Here is a 21,139-nt window from a genome sequence, read left to right as displayed (position 1 = left end):
ATTGATCACATAACACAGAGCAGTGACGCACCAAGTACATGGCCTGGCACAGTGTGAGGGCTTAAGAAATACTGGCCCTGGGGCACCTGGGTGGCTCAGTGGGTTAAGCCTCCGCCCTCAGTTCAGGTCATGGTCTCAGGGTCCTGGGATCGAGCCCGCACTGAGCTCTCTGCTCAGCAGGGAGCCTGATTACCCCTCTCTCTGCCTGCCTCTCTGCCTACTTGTGATCTCTCTCTCTCTCTGTCAAATAAATAAATAAATAAATAAACTAAAAAAAAAAAAGAAATACTGGCCCTTTGTTTGGTTTCCCTGTGCTCTGGGGGTCCCCCCTGGGGAAGAATGGTGGGCCCATGTCCTGCCTGTCCTGGTGACTGGGGTGTACTTGGGAGGTCAGTGCCATGTCCTCAAAAAATTTTTCCAAGAATGAGGAGAAGGAGGAGAGGGGAGACAGTGGGAAATAGAAGCAGAAGTGCCTGGCATGCAGAAAATGCCCACAGAGTGAGAGATTCTGGGCAGAGACCCCTCCTGGTGTTGGGATATCTCCTTCCAGCTGTTCCTTGACCTCCTCCCTCTAAGGCTGGTTCAGTTGGGTATGCTTTGATGCCCACCACTCACTTTGTCATGGGCCTCTCTTTTAATTCCTTTGGAAAGGAAACCACGAAGTCCGAATGCCACGGAAGACAAATGACCTGTGACGGTGAGAAGTGGGCCACGAGAACCACTTCCTTCAGAGGCATGGCATGGAGAGCAGCTTCAAGGACACAAGGCAGCCAAATTCCCTATCCCAAAGCATCACTCACATCCATTTTCAAGGGCTCTTTTGGTGGTGGTGGTGGCGGCGGTGTTCTGTGTTTTAAAGAAGCACCATTACCTTCCTGCTCAGAAATGAATGAGATGTCAACAGTGGTGTGTGTGTGTGTGTGTGTGTGTGTGTGTGTCCGGGGCTCAACAGCAGCTAGGGACCACAAGGCATGCATTTCCTGCACATACACAGTCGGGCCGGCGGCCATGTTTCAAGAACCAGGCCACGGGGAGGTCTGCCAAGCGATGCTGCTGTTGCTTTCTATGTATGCAGGTCTCTTTGGCCCTCGAAATCATCGCATGCATAAAATAATTTTTATGAAATCACATCTCAAGGTTCTCTGTTCATATTCATTTTCTGCTCGCTCATTCATTTTGCCATCTGTGGGAGCTCATTAGCACACAAGCTGCAGCAGGGGCCGAAGGTTTAAAAAAAAATTATGGGAGGAAAAACTTGAAATTGATCAAATCCTATCTAGCTTTCTTTTTTCCCCTCCTGTAAATTGAAAAATGACAGCCATTATGTCATTTTAGGAGAAGAAATGTTGGTTGCTCTTTGTGGCGCGGTGGCCCTTTTATGGAGGAGAGGTTGGCACTTCCTGGACCAGGGAGCCTTTGCCTCGCCTCAGGGCACCCCTGGAGGATCACAGATGGGCTCCGGGGTTGGGGGGGTCCACAACCCTCCTGAAGTAAGAAGCAAAAGTGCATGTATATCTCTGTGACCATGTGCATTTTTTTTTCCCCTGGGGAGAGAGCTCATAGCTTTCACCTTATTTTGAATCCAAACAAGATGAACAATCAGTGTTTTACAGGAAAAAAAAAAGAAAAGAAGAAAAGAGAGAAGGTATTTACCCTAGCTCATTTAATCCTCATAATTACCCCCCCAAACCCAGCATTAAATACTTGCTGGGATGCCTGACCCCCATTCTCGGCTTACACTCATAGACCGTTAGATTTGGGGCACACCAAAGGCTTATCTGTTTGTTTTCCACCTCCTCGTCTTCTAAAGAGGGGGAAACTGAGGCCCAGAGAAGTGAAGTACATTGCCCAGTGTTATATGGTCTGTTTATGGCAGAAATGGATTGAAAAGCCAATCCTTTGACTCTCTGTCCAAAGCCTTTTTCACTGTTGCTTCCCTCTTGCAAAGTTGGTGAGCACAGATTTCCACAAATGTTAAATTGCATTAGTAAGAGTCTCCCCTCCTCCCATCTGTCCTCAGGCTGGGTTGGTTCCCACTGACCTGTTTTCTTGGTCCCCAGGGACTTTCTGGCCTCAAATGTGCCCAACCTATTAGCCCTCGGAATATTCAAATGCGTGCACAAAATGATTCCATGTGCCGGGAGTCTCAAATGAATGGGGAGAGAATCATTTGCTAAATAAATCAACCCTCGGCTGGGAAGTATCTTCACAGACACATGGAGAGCAGGGGAAGGAGCTGAGGGCTTCAGCCTTGACCCGCCCCTCATCCTTTGCACTTGCCTGTGCCTAAGTGGTCATTTTGGACGTTTCCTCCTTTCCCTTCTTTGCTCGGGTTCCCTGGACCTACATGGTGGCATCCCTTTTCTAGCACTCCCCACCCCACAAGCCTGGCCTCTGCTGTGCTCTCGTTCCCTGAACTTGGGTTCATCTTTGTAGTCACCTGTTTACTTGTCAGCATCCCTACTCAGATAATAAATTTCTTGGGGGCAAGTGTCCGGTGCATAATGGACAGCCAATCAATGGGAGTTGAAATAAATAGTGATCCTGTGTTCTTCCTGTGTCTCCCCTTCCCTGCTAGGCCGGGAAGCTTGTTAGGCAGTGCTGGGTTGCCCTGGCTGTGAGTGGATCAGGGCTGGTAGCTTCCGTGGCCTCCAGGAGCCGCCGCTTCTATTCTATAACTGGTATTTTCTGGGGATCCTCACCTCTGCTCCAAGGTTAATTCGCAGAATCAAATTAAAATCTCCGAGTTTGTGGAGGAAGAGGTCTCAGGTTTCTCCTTGGGCCTCTAGACTCAGGCAGGCTGAGCTGAGTGTCCCCTGAGCAAACACAGTAGCCGCCCAGATCACACCCCTGGACAGTGTCTGCCCCTGAACTTCCTCCTTCCCACCTCCCCGAGAACCGCTCTCCAGAGCCCCTCTGTGAACCTTTCTGGCTAGGCGTGTTTGTGATAAAGACTCTTACAAAAATAGCTTCGAGCTGGAAAGAGGAAAAGAAAATCACTCCAGTTTCTCTCCGCCAAAAACAACAAAGCAACAGCGTGCAAAGAGCCAGCCCCGTCCTTGGCGTGGCTGCTCACGGAAATGTTTCTTCCTTTGGCTGCCCCTCACTGTGGCAAGCCCTGCGGATTCTCCTTCTGAGGTTATGTGCCATTATTTGATTGATCGATTGATCTGGTTCTTTGAGATGACTGATAATTTCACCTGCGGTTTGGGTCTGTGACTGCTCCACATTCCTGGTCTTCCTGACATCTTTGGTGGGGAGGGTCTCTCTAGAAAACATGACACATCCCCAAGTCTCCTTTGTCTACCAAACGTCTCCAAGTCTTCACTAAGGAAATGATTACACCCATGGCTACTTGTTTGAAATGAGAAGAAAAAACACCGCAACACTCCCAAGCATTCAGGCATACAACTCTGTCTTTGGCTAACAACTGGTTAGTAGCGATCTGTTAGTAGGATCTAACAACTGATTAGTAGGCTATTACTAATGACTTGTTAGTAGGCTATTACTAACAACTGGTTAGTAGGTTATTACTAATGACTGGTTAGTAGGCTATTCCTAACAACTGGTTAGTAGGTTATTACTAGTGACTGGTTAGGCTATTACTAATGACTTGTTAGTAGGCTATTATTAGTGACTGGTTAGTAGGCTATTACAACTTATTAGTAGGCTATTACTAGTGACAGGTTAGTAGGCTATCACTAACGACTTGTTAGTAGGCTATTACTAACACTGGTTAGTAGGCTATTAATTGGCTCTCTCAAATCTCCTATCTTTTCCCCTTTGAACAGGTTAAGTCTGTAGACCTGCTCCAAGATGAACAAAACCAGAATCTCCAAATCGGAAGGGGTGTGTACATATGTGAGGCCCGAAGCAATCCCAGCCTTCTAAAATATTCTGTGCTCTATTACAAATTGATCTGAAGTCCCTCTCTTCCTTCCTTCCTTCCTTTCTTTTTCTTCCTCCTTCCTTCCTTCCTTCTTCCTTCCTTCCTTCCTTCCTTCCTTCCTTCTTTCTTTCTTTCTTTCTTTCTTTCTTTCTTTCTTTCTTTCTTTCTTTCTTTCTTTCTTTTTCCTTTCTTTCTTTTTTGAAAAGGAAGCCCAAAATCCAATGAAGCAGTTCACATTGTATCTTAAGACATAAATTTTCAAAACATTTTTGAAACTGTTAAATTGGAACAAGACAGAAGCCTCCCGTAGATTCCCAACTCACTGAATAAGACATTTCATTTGTTCCTGTCCCCGATGGGAGAGGTCTGAGGACACTCACTGTTCCTCTGCGTCTGACAGTCTGGGCACTGGAAAGACATTTTCCAGCCTGATGCAGTGGTGTGTGTGTTTGTTTAAGGAGAGGGACTTCCACGCCCTGGGAAAGTCTGGAAAAAATGATCACTTTCAGTTCATCTTGCTTTGTGCATTTTGGTGGGTCTAGAGATGGAATTATGAGCCTGGGAGCTTTGGCAAGGCCATTAACCCACTGTGTGATGCTAGGCAAGTCCCTCCCCTCCTCTGTTGGGTCTGTTCATTTGGAAAACGAGGGCAGTAGGCTACATGGTCCAAAGGGCCTTTGGTAGGTAGACTAATGCCTCCCAAAGATGGCCACGTCCTAATCCCTGGAGCCTGTGAACACGTTACCCTATGAGACTTTGACATTTGTGATTAAGTTAGTGACCTCGAGATGGGGACATCATCATGGGTTATCAGGAGGGCCTGGTCTAATCATAGGAGTCCCTCAAAAGTGGAGGAGGGAGGCAGGAGAGGGTCTGGGATAGAGGGAGAGGTGACCCAGGAAGTCACAGCTGTGTGACATAAGGACTCCACCCACCATTGCTGGGTTGGCCGACGGAAGAAGAGGCCAACAGCCACGGAACGTGGGTGGCCTCTAGGAGCTGGAAAAGGTGAGGAAATGGTTTCTCTTCTAGAGCCTCCAGAAGGAGCATAGCCCTGCTGACACAAATTGTAGCCCAGTGACATCCGCGCCAGCCTTGTGACCTCCAGAACTTGAAGGCAACACAGTTGCATTTAAACCACTACATCTGCTGTAATTTGTTACAGCCGCAGTAGAAGGACAAAAACAGGGCGCCTTCCAGCAGCCTTGCAGTTGGCTCCTAAGGATTAAAGCCCGGCTTTGCTGACAGCCTTGGGCAAGCCCAGTTGAGAGGGTGCTTGGGAGGAGGGATCTCAGGGATGCTGTGTCCCAGCCGCCCCCTGGCCACTGCCTCGGTCTGGGTGTGGCTGCTTTGACGTGTCCCCCTGAGCAGGGATAGCAGTTCTATCGTGAGCCTCGAGTATGAAGGTCCCTCCTGAGATCATGCGTGAAGACACAGGTACGCTATTAATTTCATCTTCAAATTGAGGGAGCTGAGTCCAGAGACGAGCACATGGCCCTTGTCACACAGCTACTGCGGGAAGGCCCTGGGGACAGCATTCCTAACTCCTGGTGCCAGGCTCTTTTCAGCTGGTGGCTGGGGAAATACCAGTCTTCTTGCGTGAGCAGATGGGGACGGGAGAGGAGTCAGAGGACCGAGGGGGGTTGAGATCAGCAGAGAGATCGGGAGGCAGAGCTGGGGCCAGAGCCCCGAACTCCTGGTCCAGCTGTGCACCTGTGCGCCTGTGCGTGAAAAAGAAGGCACACGCCACACGAAGCCTTTCTGCGGGGCTTTGGGGGCAGCCCCTGAATGGGGGAAGTGGGGAATCAGCGTGATGCCATGAGGGCAAGGATTCTGCCCAGACAGAAAGCCCCTTTTGGTTGGGAGGGGCTTGAAAGGGCATCCCCTCTCCCCATGAGGCACCCATCTTTCCCCGTTGACCATCCCCTCAGCCATTGTGCGGAGCCAAGCAGAAAGCCAGTGTGACCTCTGATGGGGGGTGAGGAGGTGGGGTACAGAGAGAGGGTCTGGAAAGGCTGCCGTGTGGGACAGCTCGATTTCACTGACAGGATCAGAGGCGTTGGGACAGAGGATGGAGGAGCAGAGGGGTGGGAAGGCTTCCTTCATGGTTTTTAGGTTTAGGCATCGTTCTCTGCCTCCCTCTCTTCAAGCCACAGGTCTGTGGTCGGCAACAGTGCCATTCAGGCCACAAGCTGTGATGTGTTAATAGTCATTTACAAGGCTGCAGTCAATAGTTTTTAAAGATTCAGAACAGACTAGAAGTGCATTCCCTCTAGACACTTTGTAACAGCAGGCGCTGGTGCAGGGAACCTGACATGTATATAATCTGTGGGCTCTGACCTGGCCGGCCTGGTGCGGGGAGAGACCTGGGGGACGAGGCAGCACCGACCAGCTGTTTCCACAAGACCAGCTTTTAATATGACCGTGACTGGAAGCACGAATAAATAAATGCCAGAGAAAATGGAAAAACTAAATCAAACCAAACCTCAGAACATCAAAACCCAAATTCGGAAAGTAAAAACCAAACAAAACAGATCTCCGACAGACAAACAAAACAAGCCCCCCCAAAGAAGAAACAGAATTGGACTGTACAAGCTAGGTCACGGGGACAGCAGAATGACGTGGGTCCCATGGATGAGTGCTGGAGTCGCCCAGGCCACCCTGCCTCCACCAGGCGCTGCGACGGGACAGGGGTGGGGGGTGGGGGTGGGGGTGGGGAGCCCTGGTCAGCCCAGGGGCCAGCTCAGGGGAGGGCAGGGGTTTGAGGGCAGGTTCAGAACCTTCACGAAGTACACAAGGACCAGACGTGGTTGAGAGTTCTGCACTTTCCCTCTCGACTGTGAAGCTGCGACCCCAGCGTGGCCACGGGGTGGTGACTTCGGGGCTAGAACCTGGTCCCGCTGGGTGGCCGCAGAGCAGCCACCGGGGAGCACGCGGAGGAGAGTCAGGTAGAGAGACAGACGTGGAGGTGGTGCCGTGAGCGGTCTCAGCATGCAGGTGCTTTGTACATCTGGCAGTGAGATGTGATGGCAGGTGGGTTCTCGGACAGTTCCAGAGCGTGACTCACTTCTCCTAAGAGGGACGCACGGCGGGGCCCGAGGACACGTCGCGTCAGACGTGGCCGCAGCGAGGTTTTGGCAGAGAGTTTGCTATGTGTGCATAGGGGGCTCTTCTTTCTGTCACCAGGGGCCATCCCACCTGCGCCTGCTGTCCCCTGTCCTGGGTCTTGGGCCTCCAGGTCTGTTTGGGGGTTGCCGGGCGGTCCAAGGGCTGTCAGCAAGCAATCTCCTCCAAAGTCCCCAGGGCCGTCTGCAGGGGCACATTCACAGTGTGGCTGATGGTTTCAGAGTGGTTTGGCATCGTGTCGCAAGTGCTCTGGAGGGAAGGGGACAGCGGGGGTTGAAACTCATCCTGCAAAATGGTGTCACGATGCCACTGGCAGCCCAGCCAAGGCCCTGGGAGCTGAGGCCCCCCTGCTGGTGGGCTCTCCCAGGGCTCCCCCTGCTGCTCCTGCCCCAGGCATCTCAGGGGCTGCGGTGCTGTTGTGGGGCACGAGACCGGCGGGGCGGGGGTCTTCACAGAGTCCTCACCATTGCCCACCTAGGTGCCCCCAGGGTGGGGAGAGGGCTCCCTGGTGACGGGGCTCAGTGGCTGGTTTGAACTTCTCTTCTAGACGTGTCCCTACCTCTGAGTGCTCTCTAGCTCTGAGGCAGGAGGAATCCTGGGAGGGGTTCTGGGAATGGGGGAGATAGAGCCTCTGGGGCTCTAGGCTTGGGGCAGGGGGTTCCACTGGCTGAGGCCAAGTAGGAAGTGGGAAGGCCCCCAAAAGTCAGAACTAGAGTAGTCACGGCTCCCCAGTGGACCTTTAGGGTTCAGCTGGCCCCCAATAGAAAGCAGTCTCAGCAGGGCGGAGCTGGGAGGGCCTTGAGTCTTCCCAGTGACTCCCCGGCTGCAGAGGGCTAGAGGCTGGGAGGAATGGGAGCAGACACTGCCTAGGAGGCTGTGCCAAGAATGTGGGGGAGACTTGGGGAGGACGGGGCTGGGGGAAGGGGAGGCAGCAGAGGGAGGCTGTGACTCTGTGACATTCTGAGGGCAGAGGGAAGGTGGGGAGGGGGAGGGAACCTCCACTGGCAGTGCCCTACAAAGGAGGCACTGCTGCCCGCTTTAGAGGCAGGGGCTGCTCAATCCCAATGACCCCCCACCCCCAGGTTCCTGTGGGTCTGCAGATGCTCAGGCAGGCAGCTGGGAAACAGGACCCGAGCCCAGAGCCTGGGCCCCTTTTGCCTGCCCTCCCCTCCACAGACGCCATCTTCGGGTCACCAGAGCTGCAGGGACTCGAGGGAACCAAGGCAGAGATTTTCAGCCTCGGAGGTGGCTGGAGAACTAGGGTCTGGAACAGAAATGGGGGCCTGTCTGGGGAGAGGGGCTGGCCTCAGTTGGGATTTGCTGACTTTGGGCTAGAGGGGAGGGCCGGAGGGCGGAGGGCGGCCACCTAGTGGGTGTCCCAGGCACAAGCTGGGAGCAGGCTGAGTTTGGGAAGGAGAGCGGACAGCCCTGAGAGATGCTGCCTCTGTGACTGCTCCAGGGAAGGCAGGCAGAGTGGACCATGGTCAGGGGGCTCTGTGCCCAGCTCTGCCACTCACCAGTCAGGGGACTTGGGGCTTTTGGGCCTCAAGGGCATCAAATACACAGCCCTGGCACCAAGTAGTTGGCAGTTTTGATGGGAATCACGGCTGCTCCCCACCTCACGGGGTCCCGAGCTCCCTGTCCCCTTCAAAGGGAGTCTAGTACCAGTGACATCCTTACTTGTGTTTTGCTACCCCGAGGAATAAGGTTGCAGAGCTTCCCTCTGTCTCCCAAGGCATGAGATGAGAGCGGTAGCCCTCTGGGTCTGGGACAAGCCTGACTGGGCCAGGCAGGACCTCCCCTTGCAAGCATCTCTGGGATCGCTGCATCCAGTGCTCACCACCAAGCCCCGGGGCTCAGTGGGTGTGTCCCTGATGAGCCAAGTTAAAGTGTGCAGTGAGGTGTGTCCCTCCTGCCGCCCTGGCCCTGACCTCTGGTCTCATAAGGCCGGCAGAGGCTGGGGGACCGAGCAACCAACAGCATGGGTGCTGCCCTTACCACGTTCTCATCGTGGCTCCCTTCGTCCTCTTCTTTGCCAAGCAAGTCTAAGAGCTTCTCTTTGATCAGCTGCAAGAGAATTGGGACGGGGTTGGTCAGGCTGGGGGATGGGGGAGAGAAGGCAGAGGGACCTCCCTGGGCTGGGTGAGGTATTGGTGCAGGAGCCAGAGCCTGCAAGAGGTCACAGGAGGGCCCCATCTGGCATCAGGACTGTCTTTTCTTGGGGACCAGGTGGGGGTGTGTGTGAGCAGCCTGGGAGACCGTTTCTGAGGCTGGGCCTCGGGGATGAGGCCTGACAGCCCCACTCGTTTGTAAGATCAGGGCACCCATGAGTCCATAACATTTGATTCTTAGCGATAAAGGGTAGGCATTCCACGTGTTCCCTGGTATGATGTAATTTCCATCACTTTTTACAGCAAAAGCTTTTATTTCACAAAAATTAATAAACAAAGCAGAGTAAGATCTGGCCTTGGGGCCTGATTTGGGTTTGGGGAACAAGGTCACCATGCTGGGAGGTGGAGTGTGGCACTCCCAAGGACCCTGGTCTCAGGGGTCCTCCACTTCCCCACAGGGGTTCCCATTTGGCCTTGGCCAAGGACAGCCCTCTGCAGGCTCCTTTGCCGCACAAAACTCAGGTGGTCCTGGGGACGCTGAAGGATCGTACCCTTACTCTTCTTGCTCGCTCAGGCTTGATGGACTCTGCCAGGAAATGGCCCTTCTCTAAACCTGCCTGCACCCAGACACTCACTACTCAGGTGACGGGCCAGCCGGAGGGCAGGTGTGTGTGTTGTGTGGCTGTAGCATGTATGTGTGAGTGGTATGTGTATAGTGTGCATGTGTGTTTGTGGGTGATGTATGTAAGTGTGGCAGAAGTGTGTGTGTATGGGGGGCATGTGTGTGCATGTGCTGTGAGTGTGTGAGCACAGACACACACATGTATGAAGCCACAACAGCTGGCCTGGTGTGGGAGGGGCTCAGAGCTGACCTGAGGTTTGGCTCTTCTCCTTCTCAACCCTTCCTCTCCCTCCCTTGAGTGTGGACAGCCCACAGATCTTCCAGCAACCTGAGGATAGGAGCCGGCTTCCGTCTCTCTTGGGCCCACCCCTCCTCCCTGCCTAGGACTTGGTGATAGACAATCTCCGGACAGGGAGAAGAAAGCAGGCTCTGGGTGGAGAGAGGCCATCCTCTCCCCCACGCTTTGGTTCTGAACATCCGGGCAGGACAAGGGTCCCAGCATATGGTCACTTCCCCACGAGCAACCCCAATCTTACCTCATAAATATAATCAAAGAGCTCTAGTATTGTAAGGATACTAGCACCAATAAACAATCCCATCTGACCACCAATATCACCTGGAGAGAGAGAAAAGATCAAAGATTTTGGCTTTAGTCACAGCGCTTTTAGGAAGGGGTGAGATGAACTCAGAAACCAGACCTTTGCAACAGTTCCCCTTCTATGGTGAGCCTGGCCCGGGGACAGATCAGGCCTTGGACAACTCCCTCTCTCACTGCACAGCACCCAGTGGTGATGAGAATGAACTTGAGGGCTTACTGGAGGACCTGGAGTAGACCTCACAGGCTAACAGGCTTATTCACTTACCTTCAGAATCACATGGAGAGGGCCCTTCTTTGGCTCTGGGCTGGGAATAGAGATAAGAAGTGTGTGGTCCTTGCCTGGGGCAAGGGCAGTCTAGCCCAAGTCTCATGGGTTGGTTGCCATGGTTGGGGGTTTTGGGAACAATGACCCAAGAGACCCCTTTCCCTCACCCATCATGACAAGGCCTCCAGGACCAACTCAGGACACCTCTCACCCTTGGGATAAGGTCATAGGAAGCATCCCCTCACTTTCCCACCTGAGGGTAAATGTTCAATTTGGTCTTTCTCTAGAGTAGGAGTTCTTGCTGTGGGGAGAATAGTCTCTCTTGACTGACCAAAGTCTTTCTTGACTGGTCTCTGGGTCTTCTCCCTCCTGAGACACCTATACTCAGTGTAGATGTCTGGACCTACCCCGGGTCTATAAAATCAGACTCTTGGGGCTGGGGTTTGGAAGTCAGGATTTTTTAAGTTCCCAGGGCTCTCTCACCCACCAGGGCTTGAGAACAACTCCCCTGTGGGGACTGTGGATGTCGGAGACCCTTTAAAACTGAATACAAGATGTTACCTGTGTGTACCTAAGTGTTTGTAGGGGGAGGGTCCCTATCTGAGAAGCTGTTCTCAGATTTACTACGGGGTTCTGGTCCCCCCAAAGTCCCAATGCTTTGCTCTGGAGGCAGTGTGGTAGAGCAGAGGGCTCAGAGGGTCTGAGTTTGGAGAGTTGCCACTGGCTTGCCACGTGATTTTGGAAACCCTGACCTTCTCGGTAGCTTTGCCTTCAAAGGACATTTGGAGGGGAGGGGAGAGGAGACCACTGTGAGGTCCTGGCACTTGGAAACTCTGACTCTCAGCTGCTGGGCTAAGCAGGGAGAGTGCTGGGAAAGGAGGGTGCTGCCAGGATGGGTGCCCAGTCTTCCTGGAGACCACAGGCTCTTGGTCTGAGAACATTCTGTTGGCTCCATCTGCCCGCTCCATCCCTGACTATGGCAGGGCAGGCTGACAACCACAGTCCCATGTGAGCAGGTAGAGAGGGCGAGGAGGGGGCTCCTCCCAGTGGGGCTTGGAGCTGAGCTCCCAATGATTCCCTTCCCTCCTCTCCCCCTGCTCTCTCTCTCATGCCCTGGGGAGTATGTATTTACCCATGTACCTGTCAGGTGTGAGGTGTGTGTTTGGACGCGCATGCGGTGTGGCCGAGCGTGGGGTATGCATCAGGGCACTCTGTGTGAGCACGTCTGGCTGTCCATGGCTTTAGGCAGGTGGATGTTTGGTCTAGGGTAGGGATGCTGAGAGGTCCCAGTGTGTGTGAGTGTGGCGTTGTGGAGGTGGACATCGCGTGTGAGAGTGTGCAGAAGCCGTGGGAACATGTTTGCGTGTATGGACAGGTGTACGTGACTGAGTTTGCCATCACATAGTGCGTCTGTGCAGATGTGCCTCTACCGCACGTGGCCCGTGTGCCCAGGGTGGGGAGGGTGAGCTGCACGGTGCTGAGGGAAGGGCCTGATGGCTGAGGGTCTGCGAGCGTAAGCTCCCATCACAGGCGGTACAGATGGCAGCGTGATCTTCTCAGCAGGCTATTCTGGGCGGGAACAAGACGCTGGGAACACGCTTGTCCTCGTAGCTGATGCAGAGAGAAGCTATCCTTTCTGACAGATCCAGAACTCAGACCCTCCTCAGTGTGTGTGTGTGTATGTGTGTGTGAGAGAGCGAGTAGTGAGCCTGTGTTGGGGAGGGGAGGGAAGAGCCTTATCTTGAGTTCTCCTTAGGAAATGAAGGTGACAAGGTGACAGAGGTAGGTCTATATCCCCAGAGCATGACCTCTACCTCGAGTCCAAAGTGTTAGTCTCTTGGTTCAGTCCCTTTTGGCCACAACAGTGTCTGAGACCCAAGTGGCAGCCACCTTAACCCAGCTGAGTGTCTGCTGTGGCCAAGCCCCCAGTCTCCTAGGAGAGGTGCAGAGATCCTCTGATGGCATGTGAAGCAGCTGGAACCTGGGTGCCTGGCATGGTGACTGTCCAGGTACCAGAAACCATTCTTTATGGACAGTCTGTGGGCTGGTGCTCTCTCCCAGCTAACCATCACAACAAAATTATCAACTACTTTTATTAGACCCATTTTACAGAGAAGGGACCTGATGTTCAGTGAGGAGAGGCCACATGCCCTCCTTCTTCTAGTTGGTATGCAGTGGTCTGATCCTGTGCCTGTCTGTTTTCCTCTACAACTGCCATCCCCTCCACCAGGGTCCCGCTCACAGATCCAAGTGCAGCTAATTCTCTTTGTAGGGACAGCATCATGTCCTTTCTTGAGAGTGAGTAGGAGTCGGGAGAAGGGCCCCAGAGGCAGATCTTTTAACTGGCCACCTTCGGGAGTCTTGTGGGTTTTGCCCTGGGCGGGGCGGGATTGAAATGAACATCCCGCATCCCTTACTTGCTCACGTGGCCAGGGTTGCGGGTGTGACCTTGTGTGGGGCTGGCAGTCAGGTCTGTAGACATCTGGGGTTGTGTGGCCCTTCTTCTGTGTTTGACAAAGGACTCAGTCCACCGGGAACATCTGGCCTGCAGGCTGTGATGCTGCTTTCCAGGCTGGGCTCCATCTGGGGCCCTCACTGCCTGGGGACCGCCCACAGCGCAGCCTTTGCTCCATTGGACCACTCCCTCTCCCCGCTGTGGCCCTGAGGCTCATTCCAACCTTGGGACAGAAGACCACGGAATCCAACAGGGCAGCGCTGGAAAGGCCCCAAGAGACCTTTTAGCTCACTTGCCTCGTTGTGTCAATGGAGAAACTGAGGCCTACATTGGAGCATGAACTGGGACGTACGCGCCCACCACACCGGAGTCCCTCCCATTCTGGGACAGAGAGAGTAATCAGAACGTGAAAAGGCCAGACTCTTCCAAAAGTGTATCCATCTACCCGCTTGCCTGTCTACCCTACTGCCCATCCCCCTCCCCACGCCCCACCATGACCTGTGGAAATTCGAGCAATGGACACTGACTTACCAAGTAAGGCAGCGACTTCATATGCCTTCTTCTGTTCAATTGTCTCGTAATTGAGAGCTTCAAAAAATATATCCAGGACAAGGATGTTCTCTCTGCAGAGGGAATATTCAGGACCGTACACAGTGAGAACCCTCGGGGCCACACGGCCCACCTAACACAGCTTTCCCCTTGACAGCGGGTGAGGCTGAGCCCACGAAAGTGTGACAAATGGCCCAAAGTCACAGCTGGGTGGTGACAGAGCTGGCCTTGGAACCAAGAGTCCTGACCCCCAGCCCAGTGCTCTTTACAGACCAGAGGCACGTATCAGCTCTGTGCCCCTCTGTCCCTCAGCTGTCCCTTCTTTGTGTCCTCTCCATGAGTCCTGCCTGGTGTCCAGATCTCTGTGCCCCCTAAGGGTCTGCCTGGCTCCTCACCCCTAGGGGAGCTCAGTACTTTCTGGACAAGCTCTTCACTCTTTGGCCTTGCTTCAGCCCGCTGACCTCCTGGGTACTCCGTACCCACTCCTGAAAGCCTCCCCAACCCAAGTTGCTACTTGGATTATTTTTTTTAAGATTTATTTATTTATTTTAGAGAGAGAGAGAGAAGGAGCAGGAGGGACAGAAGGAGAGGGAGAGCGAGAATCTCAAGCAGACTCCCACACTGAGTGTGGACCCTGTGAGATCCCGACCTGAGCCGAAACCCAGAGTCGGACGCTTAACCAACTGTGCCACCCAGGCGTCTTCCTACTTGGACGTATAACAAGCTTCTCCTAGTGGGAGCCCCGACTCTAGCACTGCCAAGTCAACTGCCAAGGTCAGGGAGGGATTTTAGGGAGCAAATCTAGATCTGACTGGGGGTTCCCTTTTACTCCTTTAGGCAGGTGTGTTAACAACACACATCTTGGCAGGAAAAGTCATCGCTGCTGGCAGAACATGTGCTCAACAGCGGGGCCGTCTCCTTCATTGCTGGTCACAACAGCTTTGGTGCCCCTTGTTCTCAACTTGCTGAGCCAAAGCTGCCCCAGGCTGGGCTTTGGCAGCAGTGCTGGCAGGAGGGAGTGGCTGGTGAGAGAGATGCAAATCCCCCTTCCCCTGCAGGGCTCCCAGAGGCACCACTCAAAGTAAGGCTCACCATCCCCTGCCTGGGTAATGGCACCTGCCTCCTACCAGGCTCCCGCCCTTTCTTCTGGCTTCCCTTCTGTCCTGTACACCTGCTGCCTGAGGAATCTTCCTAAAACTGCTAAACGAAGTCACATTGAAAAAAAGTTACAATTCAGCTCCTCAGTCACACAGGCTGCATTTAAAACGCTCAAGAGCCACATGTGATTAGTGGCTCCCGTGTGGGACATCACAGACTCAGAATATTTCCATCTGTGTAGAAAGTTCTGCTGCAGGGCAGTGGTCGAAAATACACATTTGAGGCTGTCACCCGTCCACTCGAAGCTCTTTGGAGGCTCCCTATTGTCTTGGGGGAAAATCTCTCCCTGTCCCCCATTGCATGGCCAGCTCCGCCTACAAGGTGACACATGGCCTGCCCTGGCTCTCTCTGGCCCGCCCCTTGTCTGCCCTGCTTGGATCCTCTCTGCTCAGCCTCTGCCTGGGACACCTCTTCTCCCATGGACCTCATTCATTTATTGTTAGAAGACATTTTTGGAGTGCCAACTGTGTGCCAGGCACTCTCCAGCACAGAACCAAAGGAAAGGCTCTTCCTGCCTTCAGGGGGCTTTCAGTCTAGGGGGGAACACACACACACACACGAATATGGAATTACACACTTGGGCGAGCGTTCTGAAGGAAAACACCAGAGTGCTTGGAGAGAAAAATAAAGGGCGGGGCACTCATTCAGGGGTTTGAGGAGATGACCTTGAGATGGAGACCTGCACAATGAGGAACCAGCTAGGTAAAGTGTGAGAGGAAAAGTGTTCCTGGCAGATGTAAGGGAATGAGCAAGGCCTCCCTGGAAAACTGCTTCAGGCTCCTTAAAGGCCAGGGGGCTGCGTCTTAACCATCTTTGTCTTTGCTTTCTGAGTCCTAAACACAGAGCTTGGCCCACAGCCGAGTTCAATTAATGTCTGCCAAAGGGCGCCGACTGCTTCCCGTTGCCCTCTTCCTCAAATCGCCCCCAGTTCCTCCTCGACCCCTCCTTTCTCCCCCTGCCCACCATGCCCACTTCGCTTACGAGATATATTTTTCTGATTTGTTAAATTTCTTCTCGAGGTACTTGGCTGACGTCTTGCTGGGGATCTTCACCATGGAGAGCTCTTTGTTGTAGCGGGTCAGGTTGCAGGGTGTCCTGCAGAGACAGTAATTACTGTCCTTCTCTGCCAACAGACCTGGAGGGGAGAGAGGGGCGGGGCTTAGTCGGGTGTGGGGGCGGGGCTCCGGCAGGTGTTGGGGCGGGTCTCCCGGCTGCTGGACGGGGGCCGGGAAGGATGTGCCTTCGCGGGTCAGAGAGGGGCGGGGCGCTGCGGAGAGAAGGGGAGCTGGGCTTGAGCTCTAGATTGGTGAGAGTGGGAGCTCTCATAAAAAGAAGTGCCCACTCTATGTTTCTCTTGGTCCTGTTTTCCTTTGACTTCCTTTATTGTTACATTGCCCTTTAAAAATTGTTGAAAAGGCCCCACTTTTGGAGCACGGGCTCCCAGGGAGGCCTGGCACCCTCAGCTTCCCAAAGCCGCCTTCTCTGCTCCTAGCCTCAGTGTTCTCATCCACAAAGTGGGCCTCCAGCCAAGGGCAAATGTGGGAGACCATTTTCTCTGAAACCCAGGGCTCTGTGGTATTCCCTCTATGGCTCCTTCCTAGCCAGAGCCGGCCTCGTCTTCCTGCTGGGTTAGGGCACAAGCAAAGATCCCCAATTCCTGTCCCTAGAAGCAATCTCCCTGCATTAGGAACGCTTCTTTCCTTCAAGCTTCCCCCTTCCTCTTAGGACGGGGTGGCTAAAGACATCACTTTTCTCCTTCCATCTCTCTGATCATCGCAGTGTTACCCACGGGTTTTCTCTAATCTATACTCCGAAGAGAGATGTCTTCGTACAGGTCAGAAGTCTCCCACTCTCTCTAAGTGACCCTCCCCAACCCCCGTCCTTCTGGAAGCATCTAGACACAGGAGTCCAGAGAGATCCCGGCTTAACTCCAGCAAGTGCAGCTGCTGAATGAAATTAAGTCCCCATGATTTAAACTCCCTCTCTGCTTGTCTTGATTGTAAATCACTTCCCAGGTCTGGAGAGAGCAGGCATGTGGAGTGGGTCTAGCTTTGGGGTTGTAGAATCTCCCGCACCTGAGGCTTGTGGGGTCTCCCACACCCAAAGTTTTCCAGTGGGGGAATCCAGCAGTGACTCCAACCTACAAGGACCAGTGGGAGGAGGACGAAGGGGATAAACACGCTGGCCACCCCTCCTCTCTCCCCCATCTCCTTCGGTGCCCGCCCAGATGCCCACTGTCCATCTTCTTTCCATCTCTGTCCCCTCCTCTGCATTCCCCAGTGCTCTCCATTTCCCCCGAGTCTCACCCATCTCTACCCACACCCCTCTATTCCCATTCTCTCCTCCAGTGCCTGGTCAGCCCTCATCTGCTTGTCTGCATCCCTGAGTCTGTTCCCTCCCCACCCTTCTCTCCTCCCTCCTCTCCACCTTCCTCTCCTGTCCCTGCAGTGCCCCGCCTGCCCGCCCGGTCAGCCTCTCCTCCTCCTCCATTCCCCAGTCTACCCCATTTCTCCCACCCCGATATGGCCTCTGAAGTCTCAATCTCAGCCCCTTCCCCTTGTCCCCCAGTACTTACCTAGGGCAGGCTCTGCGCACTCCTTGTGCTGCTCAGGAGTACAGAATGGGGCATCCCCTACAAAGAAGAGACACAGGGAGAGGTACTCAGGCAACAATGTCCCCCTCCTGGGCTGGGGAGGGGGCGCGCATCCTGTGGCCAGGAGGGCCAGTGTTCCCAGGAAACATTCGGAGGGGAACCTCCACGGAAGGGAACCACAGATCAGAGCTCCCTGAGGGCAGTTGGGGTGCAGTGTACCCAGAGCCAGGGGATTGGGTCTGCTCTGCTCTCTGAGCTTGGGTAGGCAATAATAGAGTCTGCCTATTCTCCCAGATTGCTGCCCTGGTCTAGCCAGCTCAGGTGGGTGATGGGTGAGAAAGCCTTGATGGCTGAAAGCAGGGAGGTGGTGGAAAGCACCTGCCACATCCGGCGCACATCATTGCCTATAACTCACATGGGTACCTCCTGAAACAGGACACATTGTGTCTGTTTTACTGGTGGGAGACGTGAGGCTTCAGTATCCTGCATTCTCAGGACACCAGAAGGAGCAGGAATGGAGGTGGGCTTTGAAGCCAGGCCAGTCTGACCCTGAGGTCAGGGCTCTTTCCAACAAGGGCTGCTTTCTAAGTCTCCTCTTGCTCTGCCCTTAATTCCACAATAGTAACCGAGATGTCAGTAACAGCGTCATGAGTGGAATGATTAAAGTCTTCTCCTTGCTTTTGGCTCAGGCCCCCTCAGTGGGGGAACCTCACTGGCTGCTGCCCCCATCTGAGCACCAGGCGGGTAACACTTAACAATGCTCCATTCTTCTCTCTGGTCTCTTTGTAGAAATCCTGACACCCCGCCACATTTTTTTCTGTTTTTCCAAGGGCTAAAGTTAAACCTATCACAATGTCCTTTCCTTACTATGTCCATAAGGGCTAAAGTTAAACCTATCGCAATGTCCTTTCTTTACTATGTCCATGAACACCTTTTTCAAGAGCTGAGAGCTGAGATGTTTCCTCCTTTCCAACAGTAACAATTTAACTGATATGTTTCCCCTTTCGCTCTGTCTTCTGGGAGCCTCAGAGGCAGTTTCAAAGATTAACACTTATCCATTTACATTACTAGGAAAATTGTTGATTACTGATGAAATAATTCAGAATTGGGCTAGAAGCATGTTCCTCTCAGCATTGGTTATAACAGAAGACAACTAATAATGGACTAAGTGTCTGATATAAAAGTATGATACCACTATGAAATAGTGGCCATGAAATATCATAGTGAAGTTCCCAACACATAGTAGGTCATCAGTCAATAGTACTTTTGGTTTCCTCTCCCCATGTGCTAATACAATGACCACTGACTTTTGCACTTTTATATTTTAGCCTAATTTTATCCTCATAACAACTAATGATTGTGTTTTAAGATAATGAAGGTGAGAACAGAGAGGCTGAGTAACTTGTGTCAGGTTGCACAGCAGGTGAATGGAGGAATCTGCATTAGAAGCCAATGTCCCTGCCCCCCGCCTGTCACTCTTTCTTCTCTGCTGCGATACCAAACTCTTCATGCTCTAATTGGCCCTCCCACCCTTCACCTCCTGCATTTCTGTGTCTGATTAGCTGACCCTCTCTAATGAGATCGTCTAATGAGACGGCCACATGCCTTGTTAGTCTGACAACAGAAATCTCAGCACATGCACCTTTATTTGCTGGCTGATGGACTTTTGCCTCATTTGAAAGAGTGCTAGAGATTTGGATGCAAGAAAGGAACCATCTGGATGAAAGCAATAGACACCTGGGTGTTTGAATAGGTACCATACGAGGATTCAAGCACTGCAAGCACTCAGACGCCTGGACACTGAACTCTAGGAGGTAAGAGCAGCAGACAATTAGCACACATATTGAGCACTGGAAGGAACATTCCTCAAACATCTGGACACTACTGGACACCAGGATGCTGCCTTGGTTGCTAGCCTGGATGCTTCCATCTGCCCTCCAAGTGTTTGGAACCAAATATTAGCCTTCTTAGAACAGCATCCCTGTGGATCCTCGTGGAGTGGGTCCAGTGTTTCCCACTGGGGTGCGAAGTGCAGACAAGGTCCCAGGCTGCACCCTGGCACTGACCTGGCATGTGGACCATGCGGCAGTTACAGTTCTCCACAATGTAGCGTGTCTCACAGTCAATCCGACAGGCGGTGATACTGTAAACAGGAAAGAAGTCGAGTCCCATCTCTGAGGATCGGCACTCGCCCCAGGGTGGGGGCAGGTATGTGAGCTGCAAGACAGGAAGGTGGGGGCAGCAGTCAGCCCTGGAGGTTCAGCGTGGACAGCCCCAGTATCTCACTCATTCACTTATTCAGTCAACAAACAATTATTGCGCATCTCCTGCATAACGATCTAACCCCACTGAGCTCAGAGGCTTTCAGCTTCGGGCTCCAATCCTAGTTTTCCTGTCTTGTAACCTTCCCTGAAATGCTGATCTCAAAGTCTCTTACAAATGCCCCTTGTCTTTCTACTTCCGAGTTTGTCATCTCGAGTCCCTTGGAATGACCCAACTAAATTCTACCCTCTTGGCTGGGGACATTGAGACTCTAGACCTAGGTTTAGGGCCTGCAGGAGGGTCCAGGAAGAAATAACACAATCAGTGTTATTTTTGATCCATGGCCCAGACTAGAGCTAATCTCCAGGGTCATGCTAGGGACCGACTTCTTTGGGGAAAATGTCACTTTTATTTTCAGAGGTCCAGTGACCATAGAACGCTGTCATGCCTACGGTACGTGCCTACTAGAGACGGGGAAGGTGAAGAATGAGGGAAACTAATAGCTGTGAGCCTTACTATGTGTTAAGCCCCAAGCTAAGTCCTTTATACCTATCTTTTTTTTAAAAAAATTGAGAAATAAAAGAGCAATACAATGCATATGTTTTCACAGCACAGTTCGACAAATTCTGAAAAATGTGCACACCTGCATACCTATCACTTAAATCTAGACTTAAGATTTAAAAAATTTTTTTATTTATTTATGAGGGAGAGAGAGAGAAACATGAGTATGGGGGAGGGGCAGAGGGAGAGAGAGATCTCAAGCGGACTCCTGCTGAGTGCAGAGTCTGACACAGGGCTCCATTCCAGGACCCTGAGATCATGACCTGAGCGGTTCAAGAGTCAGCTGCTCAGCCTACTGAGGTACCCAGGTGCCCCAAGACCCAAGACCCAAGACCCAAGGCATTTTTAATCACCCCAGAAAGTTCCTTCCTGTCCCTTTCCAATCAACCCCCGTCCACCCAGCCAGTCTCTGTTATGGATTCTATCACCATAGAGATTGGCTTTGTCTGTTCTCAGACTTCATATAGATGAAAATCTACACTGGGCTCTTCTTTGTGCCTGGCTTCTTTTGCTCAACAACACGTTTTAGATTTGTCCACATGGTCATGTGCATTAGTTCATTTTTTAAAAATTGCTGAATAATTTTCCATGTATAAATACACCCCAATCTGCATCCATTCACCTGAGGATGGGCACTTGGATTGTTTCCAAGTTTTGGGTGATTATGAAAAAGTCCCGATTAACATTTATGTACAAGTCAGTTCAGTGTTTGGACAGGTATTTTAATTTCTTTTAGGTAAATGGCTAGGAGTAGAATAGCTGATTCATAAGACAGGTCTGGGGATGATTGTATGGAAACTGTGAAACTATTACCCACAGTGGTCAAACTACCTTTCATTCCCACCAGGAGCGAGTGAGAGTTCTAGTGACTTTGCATCCTCGCCTAATATTGATTTCGTCCACAGTTCTAATTTTAGACATTCTTGTAGGGGTGTAGGTATATCTCGTTG

General features: G+C 52.4%; 1 protein-coding gene across 2 annotated transcripts in view; it reads right to left on the bottom strand.

The window, feature by feature from the left end:
* Nucleotides 1-6,306: 6,306 nt before the first annotated feature.
* The window catches only part of ASIC2 (acid sensing ion channel subunit 2), a 1,015,092-nt gene continuing 1,000,259 nt past the window's right edge, over nt 6,307-21,139 (bottom strand). For both annotated transcript variants that reach the window (XM_047708911.1, XM_047708910.1), the window contains exons 4-10: nt 19,433-19,583; nt 17,349-17,405; nt 15,755-15,908; nt 13,598-13,689; nt 10,285-10,364; nt 9,014-9,082; nt 6,307-7,264 (exon numbers count right to left, since the gene is read on the bottom strand). In XM_047708911.1, the coding sequence (XP_047564867.1) occupies nt 7,163-7,264; nt 9,014-9,082; nt 10,285-10,364; nt 13,598-13,689; nt 15,755-15,908; nt 17,349-17,405; nt 19,433-19,583 (705 nt within the window). In that variant the 3' untranslated portion in view covers nt 6,307-7,162. The remainder of the gene's footprint in view (nt 7,265-9,013; nt 9,083-10,284; nt 10,365-13,597; nt 13,690-15,754; nt 15,909-17,348; nt 17,406-19,432; nt 19,584-21,139) is intronic.

Source organism: Lutra lutra, chromosome 16 (assembly GCF_902655055.1).
Source record: "Lutra lutra chromosome 16, mLutLut1.2, whole genome shotgun sequence".
NCBI classification, from domain to species: Eukaryota; Metazoa; Chordata; class Mammalia; order Carnivora; family Mustelidae; genus Lutra; species Lutra lutra.
This window is presented reverse-complemented; position numbering and strand designations above follow the sequence as displayed.